General features: G+C 34.9%; 1 protein-coding gene across 1 annotated transcript; it reads right to left on the reverse strand.

The window, feature by feature from the left end:
• Positions 1 to 13,712: 13,712 nt before the first annotated feature.
• On the reverse strand, positions 13,713 to 14,533 carry LOC123909664 (nodulin-3-like). Its single transcript, XM_045960539.1, has 2 exons — positions 14,395 to 14,533; positions 13,713 to 14,171 (listed from the first exon to the last, which is right to left on the reverse strand). Exons 1-2 carry the CDS (start codon positions 14,501 to 14,503, stop codon positions 14,050 to 14,052), a joined length of 231 nt encoding a protein of 76 aa, XP_045816495.1. The 5' UTR covers positions 14,504 to 14,533; the 3' UTR covers positions 13,713 to 14,049.
• Positions 14,534 to 14,882: the final 349 nt, after the last annotated feature.

The raw sequence follows: 14,882 nt of genomic DNA on the forward strand, positions 1-14,882 counted from the left end.
CAAATGAAAAATGTACAAACTGTATGAAAGGCAAACAACAAAAACAATCTGCACCTAAGAAAAGTTCATGGAGAGCTAGCACAAAGTTAGAATTGGTACATTCTGATATATGTGGGCCAATTAGTCCTGAGTCAAATGGAAAGAAAAGGTATTTCATCACCTTTACAGATGACATGAGCAGAAAGACATGGATTTACTTCATGTATGAGAAATCTGAGGCCCTAACCATGTTTAAGAAGTTCAAAGCATTAGTTGAGAATGAATGTAAGCAAGCCATTCAATGTTTCAGAACAGATAGGGGAGGTGAGTATACTTCATCTGCTTTCAATGAATTTTGTGACACTCATGGCATAAGAAGACAGCTTACAACAGCCTACACTCCACATCAGAATGGAGTCTCTGAGAGAAAGAATAGAACCATTATGAATATGGTTAGATGCATGATTAGTGAAAAGAATGTTCCCAAAAGTTTTTGGCCTGAAGCTGTGAATTGGGCTGCTCACATACTCAACAGATCTCCCACTTTTGCAGTCAAAGATGTGACTCTTGAGGAAGCTTGGAGTGGGATTAAACCATCTGTAAGCCATTTTAAAGTGTTTGGATGTATTGCTTATGTACATGTTCCAGATAACTTGAGAAAGAAGCTAGATGACAAAAGTACAGTCTGCATTCATTTAGGCTTAAGTGAAGAATCTAAGGCTTACAAGTTGTATGATCCAGTCAAAATGAGAATTGTTGTCAGCAAAGATGTCAAGTTTGATGAAAGCAAATAGTGGAATTGGGATGATAAGAATACTGAAAATTCCAACAAGATGAGACAGTTAATTGACTGTGATGATGTTGAAATCCCTACCACAGGTTATGCACATGAGACAGACAATGATGCTGAAGAACAAGCCAGCAATTCTCAGAGTGAAGAAATGGATCTAGTTGTGTTTGATTCAGAAGAGGAAGATGGAAATAATGCAAATCCATTGGGCAAAAGAGTTTCAAAGAGGCCTGATTACTTGAATGATTATGAAACAGGTGACATTGAGATTGGAGAAAGCAGCAACAGCCAAGCTTTTTTCATTCCAAGTGAAGATCCTATATCTTACAATGATGCTGCAAAGCATGATGTCTGGAGGCAAGCCATGGATAATGAAATTACAGCTATTGAAAGTAATGATACTTGGGAACTAACACATCTTCCTTCTGGAGCTAAGAAAATTGGAGTCAAGTGGATCTATAAAACAAAGTATAATGAACAGGGAAAGATAGATAAATACAAAGCAAGATTGGTGGCAAAGGGATATACTCAGCAGCAGGGCATTGATTACAATGAAGTTTTTGCTCCTGTGGCTAGATGGGATACCATTAGAACCTTGTTGGCTATAGCTGCAGCTAGAAACTGGTGTGTATTTCAACTTGATGTAAAAAGTGCTTTCTTACATGGTGAGCTGGATGAGGAAGTGTATGTTGAACAGCCTTTAGGTTATCAGAAAGCAGGGAAAGATATGGTTTACAAGTTGAAAAAGTCTCTTTATGGATTGAAGCAAGCCCCTAGAGCTTGGTATAGTAAAATAGAAGCCTATTTTTGCAAGGAAGGCTTCATGAAGTGTGCTCATGAACACACTCTCTTTGTAAAGAAAGAAGCAGAAAGCAAGGTGATCATTGTAAGTTTGTATGTGGATGATCTGATTTTTACTGGTAATGATCAAAGATTGTTTGATGAATTCAAAAAGTCCATGGAAGAGAATTTTGCTATGACTGACCTAGGAAGAATGAGGTACTTCCTTGGAGTTGAAGTAAAGCAGACCAAGGAAGGTATATTCATGTCCCAGCAGAAATATGCTTTTGAAATTCTCAAGAGGTTCAATATGGAAAATTGTAATGGTGTGTGCAACCCAATAGTACCAGGCAACAAATTGATGAAAGATGATAATGGAACAGCATGTGATGCAACTAATTACAAACAGATGGTAGGATGTCTGATGTATATGCTTGCTACTAGACCAGATTTGGCTTTTTCAGTCTGCTTAGTTGCAAGGTTTATGGAGAGGCCTACAGATATCCATGTTGCTGCAGTTAAGAGAATTCTTAGGTACTTGAAGGACACCATCAGCTATGGCCTGTGGTATGAAAAGAGAAATGGTGAGGAACTATCTGGCTGGTCTGATAGTGATTATGCAGGTGACTTAGATGACAGGAAAAGCACATCAGGTTATGTGTTTATGATTGGCTCTAAAGTAGTTTCATGGTCCTCTAAGAAACAGCCTATTGTAACACTATCCACCACTGAGGCAGAATTCATAGCAGCAGCCAATTGTGCTTGTCAAGCCATTTGGTTATCTAGGATTCTTGCTCATATCTGTGCAGGCAAAGAAGAATGCATCACTGTATACTGTGATAATAGCTCTTCAATTAAGCTATCAAGGAATCCAGTGATGCATGGAAGAAGCAAGCACATTGATGTCAGATTTCATTTTCTTAGGGATCTAACCAAAGAGGGAAAGATTCAAATGCTGCATTGTTCATCCTTTGAGCAAGTTGCTGATATTATGACTAAGGCTTTGAGCCTTGACAACTTTTGTAGGATCAGGGATATGCTAGGCTTGTGTAAGATTGAAGATGTGTTTGTAAACTGAATCTTTGTATAGTATGCAGTTTAGGAGAGGCATTGTTAGAGCATGAGCTGCAGGCATGCTCATTGGCAAGCCAAGCCCGCGTGTGAGCCAACTGCGGCTGCTAGGCCTGCGCGCGCGTGGTTGCTTAAGGCACAAGTTAGTTAGATAAGTTGGTTAGTTTGTTGTTTGATTGATTGTAACCGTTTTGCAAGAGCTATATAAGGCCTTGCCTATGTGAATGAGAACTCAGTGATTGCATTTGCCTTAACATTCAATGGAACCTCTCACACAAAATCCATCACAAGGAACAACCCCCTTCCAAGAATAAGCTGGTGTTGCAAGATGTCCTTTAATTTTCTAAGATGAACACTTCAATGGAAAAAAAGGTATGCAGTTCCAAAACCAACAAACATGGTTCTTTTGATGATAACAATGAACTCCACCGTAACTGATGTTGTCCTGTTCTTGCTGCCTGACTCTATTATGCTTGTTCAGCCACTGCCCTTGGTGGATTGGAACATGAACACACCTCATCTTATGATATGCCTTTCTTACCAGATAATTTTGAAATATGTGAGAGTGATTTGGAAAAGGCTTTGAATGTTAGAGGAATTGAGTTTTTTCGACCCAATCAGATTTTTCCGGAACGATATTTTCACCTATTCCGATTTGCAATCAAACGTCACAGAAATTAAGTTTTTTTCAACCAAATAAGACTTTACCGGAACATTTATTTTTTTAATTAAAAGATGATTATAAATATTTTATTCATAAGTGTTAGTTGTTTTTAAGAAACAAAGTATACTCTCTGTTAAAGTTTAGGGTGTTAATTGTGGAATTGATTTACTTTCTAATTCAAATTAAAATACGATTTTATTGATAAATGTTAGATGTTAAAATAAACGCACACTCGTTGTTAAAAATTTAAATTTACATACCTCCAGGTTCAGTTGTGTGTATTAGAGCTTAATAGTGCTTGTTTAAGATGGAATGTAATTTTAACCTGAAGTTGTTGTCCGGAATCTGCCTCCAATCAAATAAATCTGGTCACCACCCTCTTCTTTTTTCCTTACCTCAGACGACATTCTAGAGACCTTTGTTCTTTGAAGCAGCTTGGTTGACTCATACTCATAAAAAAATAGTTTAATTAGTTTGTGAAGCAAAATGAGAACTGAGGGCGCGTTTGGTGTGGTATCGTACGTATATAAAGGAAGCTACATTTTTGGGAGTGATCTTCTATCAATTGAATAAGAAAGACTTTCTAGGCTTGCCTCTATCTAAGTAAGAGGAAGCTTAGCTTGCTTTAGCAGCTACATGATTCAAGATTCAATGTAGGCGCAAGAGCTGGGCGAAGCAGTAGTGAAGCTCAGGTGGTGATGCAAGTGCGCGCTCTTTTTTTTTGTGTTACCATGATATTGGTAGTTGGTACGAAGTTTCCACCGCTGTCCATCAGAGAACCTGTGGGACACATTGGGTTCTCCCCTCCCGACCGAATTTTCTCGATACATGCATATGAGCTCCGTGCCTTCCGTACCACCACAAGACTGGTTGTTCCAGGTGTTAGATAATAGTATTGTTAGGGCTTTAAGTATTTGACTTTATATGTTAGTAGTCTAAGTAGTCCATTAGTAATTATTATAAATTGTCTTGTAATCCTTATTTTGTTAAGAAATATCATTCTCATATTATTGAAACCCTAACTGTCACTTTGTGTTTCTCTGAACTTTAACATGGTATCTAGAGCAAGCTTGTGTTTCTTCCGCCTTGAACTGTCTGTTTCTTCCGCCGCTTGTGTTCTCAAAAATTTTAGAACGAAATTATGAATCAAGTTTGTGGATTTTTAAGTTACGGTAATTAGTTTGATTTTGTGGATTTTTTTTGATGATTATTTTAATTTGTAGCGTCTGTTCATTGAAAAGAAAAAAAAAATCGAGTCTTCCGTTGTCGAATTCCCATAGGTTTGGGAGTATTGTGTGATCGATATGTTGTTTTGTTGAAAGTCAAGGTTCGCCGTCAGTTTCTGTTTGGGTTTGCAATTTATGTTCGGTTTCTTCGTTTTGCTCACTTTGCACCAATTGAAATTAATTTCTTTGAGTTATTCGATTGAAGGTATGTCGTATGTGTGCCATAAGTAAGTTGGTTAAAAACAAAGGTGAATTTGTTGATTGTCGCATCGTATTGTCCGTAAATTGTCGGGTTATCGGTTTTGATTGCCTATGTTTAATTTATTTAGTTTGGGTATGCTCCGTTTAGTTTAAGTTTCTTGCGGTTTGATTCTGTCTGGTGGGTTAAGATACTATTCACAATTTGTCTGGGGAGCGAAAACTCACAATCTGAATCTGGTGAGAGAATACTTACCATCTGAATCCGGTGAGAGAATACCCACAATCTGAAATCTGAAGCTAAAGTTGAATCTGAAGCTATTAGTTAATTTAGTTTATTTTCAGGGTTAATTTTGTGACAAGTTTAAAACTTAATAAGCTTTAGCTTGAGAGGTAATATTAAAAATAAAATTTAGTTAGAGTTAGTATGATTTTGGTTTTTTTGTTTAACAAACTCTCGATAATTATCTGTTAATGCATCATGAGTTTGAGAGGAAGTGTTAGATAATAGTATTATTAGGGCTTTAAGTATTGGATTTTATATGTTAATTAGTAGTTTAACTAGTCAATTAAGAATTATTATAAATTGTCTTGTAATTCTTATTTTAATAAGAAATGTCATTCTGATATTATTGAAACCGTAACCGTCACTTTGTGTTGTGTTTCTCTCTGAACTTTAACACCACGAACTAGGAACTGAATACCTGGCTGGCCACATGCTTATTAAGCCGTGTATATTACAGACCTGTCTATTATATTATAAGCCGTGTATATTTTGTCTTATCTACCTATATAGTATATATGATGTTAATACATTATACATATCCTTTAGTAACAACTTGACATTCCCATCGTTCTCTTTTAAACGTCACCTTATATTATAGTATTAGGATTAGAAGACGTTGGCATTAATTGTCATCATAAGTGCATCCTCTAATAATAAAAGACCGAAGCAAGTTCTTGGTGGGTGGTAAAATTTTGTCTAGACACTCTTTTGAGATGGGGTGGTTAATTGATATATATATTGTTAAATTTATAATTGACGAATTGAAAGAAGATTGATTTTGCAAATTGGCAACCAAATAGTGTAAAATATAGTTTTCCAACGACCACATTATTGGTAACAATTGTTTGGATGATTAGAGAAGGTGAGATGCTTTCAACGATAAAGTTACTATTGCAATATAAAATTAAGCATTGAAACGACGATGCTAAATTAGGCAGGCGGCTATGTATGTATGTATGAATGAATATAAAAACAATATATAGTAGCAATGTACCAAAATATATATATATATATATATATATATATATATATATAGTAGCAAATAGCAATCACCCAATGATATAAATTGTAAGAATAATAGGCCTTGCCTTTTCCATTACATTGTGATAGGTTATATACAAAGAGAGTTTCCTATACAATTATGACTCATCAAATATAATTATTGACTAATCAAATATAATTATTGCTAATCAAATACAATAATAGTCTAATACACCCCCGTAGTCGAAACAGGAGGTTGACGAATGTTGAGACTATCACGAAAATCTTCAAAGAGTTGCAACGGAAGTCCTTTGGTAAATATGTCAGCAATTTGGTAACGAGAGGGAACATGTAAGACTCGTACTTGGCCGCGAGCAACTTTTTCGCGCACAAAATGTATATCCATCTCGATGTGTTTGGTGCGCTGATGTTGAACTGGGTTACCGGATAGATAAACTGCACTCACATTATCACAATAGACTAGAGTAGCTGTTGTAACTGGGCAATATAGTTCTAATAGTAAATTTCTGATCCAACAAGATTCAGACACTACATTAGCTACTCCACGATACTCAGCTTCTGCACTAGACCGAGAAAGAGTGTGTTGGCGTTTGGCAGACCATGAAATCAAATTGTCACCAAGATAAACACAATAGCCAGAGGTGGATCGTCTGGTGTCTGGGCAACCAGCCCAATCCGCATCGGTGTAAGATACCAATTTGCTGACAGATGAGGGATATAAGTGAAGGCCAAAATCAAGAGTGCCGTGAATATACCGAATGATACGCTTTAGAGCTGACATGTGTTGCGTTTTCGGGTCATGCATGAATAAGCACACTTGTTGCACAGCGTAAGAGATATCTGGTCTTGTAAAAGTTAAATATTGCAATGCACCGGCAAGACTTCGATACTCGGTTGGGTCATTATATGGATTCCCAGAAGAACCACTGAGTTTTGCCTTGGTGTCAACTGGTGTAGGTGATGACTTGCAAGAGGACATGCCTGCTCGTTCTATAATTTCCTCTGCATATTTCTTTTGAGACAGAAAAAGACCACCTGTGTGTCTAGTGACAGATATTCCCAGAAAATAACTCAGAGGACCTAAATCCTTCATGGCGAATTCAGAGCTAAGTTTAGACATAATAGAGTCACGAAGAGCATCAGAGGAAGCAGTGAGAATTATGTCATCCACATATAGAAGGATATAAGCAGTATCATTACCGTGATGATAAATGAATAAAGAGTGATCAGAAATACTATGAGAGAACCCCAATTTGGCAACATAGTCAGTGAATCTTTGGTACCAGGCACGAGGTGCTTGTTTGAGACCATAAAGAGATTTCTTTAGAAGACAGACATGCTCAGGATACTGGGGATCACGGAATCCAGGAGGCTGGTGCATATACACGGTTTCGTCAAGATTTCCATGCAAAAAGGCATTCTTGACATCTAGTTGATGAAGACACCATGACTTGGATAATGCAATGCTGAGTACCGTGCGAATAGTGGCCGGTTTGACGACGGGGCTGAAAGTTTCACCACAATCGACACCTGATTGTTGATTAGCACCATTACCTACAAGCCGAGCTTTGTATCGCTCAAAAGAACCATCAGATTTCTTTTTGTGCCTGAAAATCCACAAACTTCGAATAACATTAGCATTAGAGGGACGAGGAACTAATTCCCACGTCTTATTTTCAATAAGAGCATCATATTCGTCTTTCATGGCCATTTTCCAATTATGATTATTTAATGCATCAATGGGATTTGTAGGCAAAGGAGAGATAGATTGGTGGGTTGATGTATGTAAGTTGAAAAGTGTACGGGGTTTGAAAATGCCATGTTGTGCTCGGGTTGTCATTTGAGGTGAGTGAGGTGCAGGAGGGGAAATAGGGGTCTGAGTAGGCGGAGAAGAGGTGGTAGGTGTTCTTTGTGTAGATGAGGTTGTTGTTTGAGTCATGGGTGTAGGTTGTTGGGCTGAAGAGGTTGAGGGGGAAAAGGTTGTTTGGTCTGTGGTTTGAGGGGGAGGAGTTTGTTGGGCTGCTGGTGATGGTGGTTGAGTGACTGTTATGTTGGGAGATGAGGTTCGTGGAGATGTGGTGTACACTTGTGTGGTAAGAAGTGGGTTTATGCCGTCATCTAAGAAGTTATAGTTAGTTGTTGTAGGAGCATTCATGGTGGAAAAGGGAAACGTATTTTCCTCAAAAATAACATGCCGAGAGATAATGATTTTGCGACTTGACAATTCGTAACACTTATAACCTCTATGATTGGATGGATATCCTAGAAAGACACATGGTGTAGACCGAGGTTGGAGTTTATTCCTAGTGGTGGACGGAACTAAGGGATAACAAAGACACCCAAAGACTCGGAGATATGAATAAGACAGATCTTTTTGGTAGAGAATTTTGGTGGGTGATTGGAGACTGAGTTTCTTATTTGGAAGTATGTTGTGTAGGTAAGTGGCCATTTGAAGAGCATGGTGCCAGAAAATTGGTGGAATAGAAGCATGAGCAAGGAGAGTTCGGATTATGTTATTGATCGTACGAATTTTTCTTTCAGCTTTTCCATTTTGAGGGGAGGTGTGAGGACAAGAGAATCTAAAAGACATTCCATTTAGTTCACAAAACTTATGAAAGTGAGCATTATCACATTCTTTGCCATTATCACATTGAAAACATTTTATTTCACGCTCAAACTGTGTTGTAATGTAAGCACGAAATTGTAAAAAAATGGAATGTACTTGTGATTTGTTTGAAATTGGAAAAGTCCATAAAAAATCAGTAAAATCATCAAGAAATAACACATAGTAACGATGTCCTCCGGAACTTAATACCGGAGAGGTCCAAAGATCACTGTGAACGATGTCAAAAGGCATATAAGTAGATGACAATGAATTATAAAAAGGCAATTTTGTTTGTTTCCCAAGTGCACAAGAGTGACAAAAGAAATCATTTCGAAACTTATTACATAGCAAAATTTTGTTTCGATGAAGAGAATTTAGAATAGGAGCTCCTGGATGTCCTAAACGACTATGCCATAATTCAGTAGATGAAGCGACAAGGGCGGATGGTGGTAATGATGTTGTGTTTGGTCTTGTAGGAAAAGGGTAAAGATCACCAGAACTATTACATCTCATTAAAAGGGTTCCTGTCTGAAAATCCTTCACAGAAAAACCAAAAGGATCGAATTCAACAGATACATCGTTATCGATTGTAAATTTTCTAACAGAAACAAGATTTTTTATAAGTTTCGGTGCATGTAAAACATTGTTTAAGGTTAGGGAATTAGGTAAAGATGCATGTCCACAACCTATAACTGGAATATGATGACCATTCCCAACAGTAATATTATTACTCATATTAAAATAGGACGTGAGATTACCTCTATTGTCCGTCATATGAGAAGTTGCACCGCTGTCCATATACCATTGATTATCATCGGGAGAGATGGATGAAGTATGCATTGCAGCCTGACGGTTCATAAGAGGTGGAGTAGCCGATGGCTGCCATGGATATGCCCATTGCTGCTGTTTGGGATAAGCAGGAGTGGTCCAGCAAGATTGTTGACAAGGAAATTGAGTCTGCTGATAAGGAGACTGAGTCCAATAATGTTGCTGAGGCTGGGAACGGCCTCTACTACGACCGTTGCTGCTGTTGCGCTTGGTTATCATGATAATTGTGTAACTGATAGTAAGTAACAGAGGATACAGTGATGTGAATTTTTTTTTTTTTTTTTGAATATGTGTTTTTACTGTCTCAGCTTCAGAGAATAGAACAGACTCAGAGAAGCACACGAACTGAGAAGATGCACACAAACGGAAACGCGGCGGCGGCGCGATAGCTGATAGAGAGAAATTGTCGATGATGGCGCAAGAAAAAAAAAAAAAAAGGCAGCACGGTTGCACGGAGAGAAACGCGAATACTATAGCGCGATCGGAAAAGCTGGAAAACGATTGGAAACTAAACACAGAGAGAAGCTTTCTGCGGTTTTAGTTTGAATATGTGGTTTTTTTTTTTTTTTGGATTGAATGGACTAAAAAGGTGCGGCTGTATCTTTTAACTTTATGAATAAATTTGAGGAGTAGTAGATAATAGAAAGAATGTGATGTCAGAGATGAAAATGAAAACAAGAAGTGAAAAGAATTCTGGCAGTGAAGAAAGAATGAAGGCTGCCGACTGGTTTTTAGGGTTTGGGATCAAACCAAGTGTGATACCATGTAAGAATAATAGGCCTTGCCTTTTCCATTACATTGTGATAGGTTATATACAAAGAGAGTTTCCTATACAATTATGACTCATCAAATATAATTATTGACTAATCAAATATAATTATTGCTAATCAAATATAATAATAGTCTAATATAAATAACCACAAACACAACGTACACAACACAAGCTCATTTTAAGAATCATTCATTACTTTCATATTTGTAAGCCATTATGCCATTTTTCGGGTTCGGAAAAAAGCCGACGCCGCTCACGAATGCAGAAAAAAAGAAGCAGAATGAAATTTTGAAACATACAGTAGAGAGACTGGAAGAAAGCAAGGCATTGGATGAAGAACATCAGAAACTTGTGGGCAGAATGTTAAAGATTCACGGGTAAATCCATATATATATATATATATGGGGGCTGCTAATTTAGACCCAGTTGGGTCTAAATTAGTAAAGTGCACCTTTTCAGTTGGACCAAAATACCCATTCATTTTAATTAATTAACCAAATTACCATCAATGGATGCGGATCCAGTGTCGCGCGCGTACCGCAGGACCATGGTTACAGGCCGTTGATTTCCATCAGACAACCAAGATATGATCTCATCAAGACTGTCTGATCAATCAGACAGCCCAGATCATCCGAATCCATCAGATTCCAGCGCATGCACCACACTGGATTACACCATGGAGAGAGAAGAATCTACTTTTTAAAAGCAGGACACGTGTCGCTGTCTGATTGGCTGGGCGTGATTTTTTTCCATTTAATACTTTGAACTCAATTATTTCGTTGTAAATTAATTTTTTATTTTTTTTTATACCAAAATTCATAATTTTTTTTTCTCTACAAATAGAGACTTGGTTCGTTTGATTTGGACACAGAAAAAAAAAACCCAATTTTTCACTACCTTAATCTCATTTTTCACTACCTTACATCAACTCACTGAAACCATTCTACCAGGAAAATGGTTTCAGAGTACAAATCTCTGAAACCATTCTACCAGCTAAATGGTTTCAGAAGCAAACACAATTAATAAATTACTCACTGAAACCATTCTACCAGGAAAATAGTTTCAGAGTACAACTATGTGCAACCATTCTACAAGCTAAATGGTTTCAGAAGCAAATAACTAATAATCAACTTACTGAAACCATTCTACCAGCAAAATGGTTTCAGATTACAACTCTCTGAAACCATTGTACCAGATAAATGGTTTCAGAAGCAAACACAATTAATAAATTACTCATTGAAACCATTCTACCAGTAAAATGGTTTCAGAATACAACTATGTGCAACCATTCTACCAGTAAAATGGTTTCAGAAGCAAACATTAGTTTTTAATTACCGTTTTATCTCATTTAATTAACTAAAAATAGTTTCAGGTCTCCAAAAATTTCATAAAATATACCAAAAGTTCCAGAATATTATCTACTATTTTCCTGGTATAATGGTTTCAGTGAGTTGGTTGAGTGGTGCGTGTTAAATTACAACACACAAGTAACGTATTTAGTAGACAAAAATGAGATTAAGGTAGTGAAAAATTGTATTTTTTTTTCGGTGTCCAAATCAAACGAACCAAGTCTCTATTTGTAGAAAAAAAAAATTATGAATTTTGGTATAAAAAAAAAAAAAAAAATTTACAACGAAATAATTGAGTTCAAAGTATTAAATGAACAAAAATCACGTCCAGCCAACCATTGTGTGACACGTGTCCTACTTTTAAAAAGCAAATTTTTCTCTCTCCAGGGTGTAATCCAGTGTGGCGCACGCGCTGGAATCTGATGGATCAGGATGATCTGGGCTGTCGGATTGATCAGACAGTCTTGATGAGATCAGATCTTGGCTGTCTGATGGAAATCAACGGTCTGTAACCATGGTCCTTCGGTACGCGCGCGACACTGGATCCGCGTCTATTAATGGGTATTTTGGTTAATTAATTAAAAAGAATGAGTATTTTGGTCCAATTGAAAAGGTGCACCTTGCTAACTTAACCTAACTAGGGTCTAAGTTAGAAAAGCCCTATATATATATATATATATATATATATATATATATATATATATATATATATATATATATTGATAATAAATCCATATATATTTTAATTAAATACATATCGCGTTTCAATCTATTTGATGTTTTAAATTCTTACCGAAGTGTTTCAAAAAAAAAAAAAAAACTTACTGGAGTGTTATGGAATTATTTCCTCCGTAACTATATTTATTTATGTACCAAATAATTAACTATATTTATTTTGTAAATACTAACTATTTATTTCTGCCATGTTATTAATTAACTTATATGCTATATCCGTTTGTGTATATCTACTATATCTATTTATATTTATTGAATTATTACTTCTAATTATAAATATTTATAAACTATTTATATTTTATTCTATTTAAAAAATATAATATAATATAAAATTATTTTATGTTCCTCTCAAGTACAAGTAGTGGGCTTATAAAAAAAAGGACTTATTTTCGGTATACCTTTGTGAAATTATATCTTCTTTTGTAAATTATATGGAGTTTTTAATCATTGACATGTTTTATGTGTCGCATGATGCATACCCCATTTCTATGGGTCTAATTATCTTTTTTTTCTTTCTTTCTTATTCTTCTGTATTTATATATAGAACGAAGAAGAAGGTTGGAAGAGAAATCCATAAGGTGGGAAAATGAAGACTGAGTTCTTATGAAAATAATTGGGCTATTGACCAAGGAAGCAACATAATGGCAAATATTGTTAATGCCACCTTATTTTTATTTCTCTTTTTTTGTCTGATTTTGTATGTTGTTGTCTTGGCTACTCTAGAAGAGGTCAATGTATTTTATCTAGCTCCAAATATATTTTGCATCTTTTTTATTATAATTATCAATAAGAGGATTTTTCATTTTTTTAATTAACATAATGATAGCTCATGTTATTAAGGAGATTATTTTTTTTATAATATTATTTATATATCTTGAAGCATAGAAAGAGTCTGAAACCTTGAGAGCATATTTTCAATGCTTTCATTATCCTTCATTTTGAATAACTCATACTGTTGAACCACCAGCATATTTTATAATATTTTTGGTTGCTTATTACATTATGTAATTAATTTTAAATTCCTCCATATATATCTAGGAACCTAATATACATAATATTGACAACTATAAATATACATAATATTTTTTATATAATATTTTTGGTTGCTTATTACATTATGTAATTAATTTTAAATTCCTCCATATATATCTAGGAACCTATCCACAACCACAACGAGAACTGAAACTCATCCACGAAAGGCAATTATAAATTGGATAGATACGGTTAAAACTTCCATGTCTTATAAACAATCCTTTTATAGTCATTATTTTTTTTTTTGACGAACTTTTATAGTCATTATTATATAACCAATAATATTTTCTTTAGAAGAATGAAATGAACTAATGGACTCGCTGTTCAATAAAAAAAAATCCTATTGTAAACTGAGTTCTTTACAAAAAAAATAAAAAATCCTATTTGAAAAAATATCATGAAATTAAAATAATTTTTTGCATATAAAAAAAATTATATATAGCTTCAAAAATACAAGACACTTATTCTTAAATAAGACAATCTATAAATTACAAGTCCATAATTGGAAGGTGTGTGAAATTATGAAAGGAAAAATAAAAATACAATTATTTGGTGACAACAAAATAACTAAATGGAAGTACATGGAATATTTCCAGCCAAATGTATGACGTGCACGACATTTGTGCACTCTCTTTGGTTGGATGAGGAGCGCTAGCAACACACTTTTTAACAAAATATGTTGGAATGTGTTTGTTAAAGAGTGTGTTGCTAGCATTATTCTTGGTTGGATACTTACACAATCAGCTGCTTCACTCCAGCACATACACATATGTTGTCAATGCACTTATTATAAACAAAAGGAAAGAGGCAGATACTCTTTTTACAATCGTCATCACTATTACATTCGTCATGTGCTGTAGTTAAAAAATAGATTAGAATAATTAACTTAACTAATTAGTTGATAGGAACTTTGTAAAATATATGCAACGCAAGGGTTAAAGTTTGAACTTTAAACATTTCATTTATTTATTTTAAGTGTGAAATTCTAGTCACTAGACTACTTAAAAATTTTAAATTTTTTTTGTACAAACTACAAATTAAAGATGTAAAATTAAAACATGTGAAATAATGGCTTACCATCGGCGTATGTTGCAACAAGAAATAGAAAAAGAAATAGAATCATAACATAAATAAACTTGAGAATTTGAGTCATATTTTTCTCATTTACATGTAGAAAATAGGGCATGATTTGATCACTTTTATAGTGTTTAAAGTTCATGCTCTCCAAAAAAATTCTTAAATATTCTTTAAAAAAAAATATTTTTAACACATAAAGCCTTCCTAAATTTAGAATAATTATTACATGTCTTTTTGGTAGATCAATGTGTTGTGTTTGTCTCTTTAGCAAACTTAGTAAAGGGCCAACATACAATACTTTCTGATCATCAATTTATTATTATTTTTTCAACCTTTCATGATAGAAAAGTGAGAAGAGAAAAAAAATTAAAAAATCACGGAATGTATTGTAGTATTTTTTTTAAAAAAATAAAAAATTGTTTGATCATAATGAGTATCAAATTTTGTGGTTTCTTAATTTGTTTTAAAATTCTTTGTTCAATTCAATC

Source organism: Trifolium pratense, linkage group LG2 (genome assembly GCF_020283565.1).
Source record: "Trifolium pratense cultivar HEN17-A07 linkage group LG2, ARS_RC_1.1, whole genome shotgun sequence".
In the NCBI taxonomy this organism is placed as follows: Eukaryota; Viridiplantae; Streptophyta; class Magnoliopsida; order Fabales; family Fabaceae; genus Trifolium; species Trifolium pratense.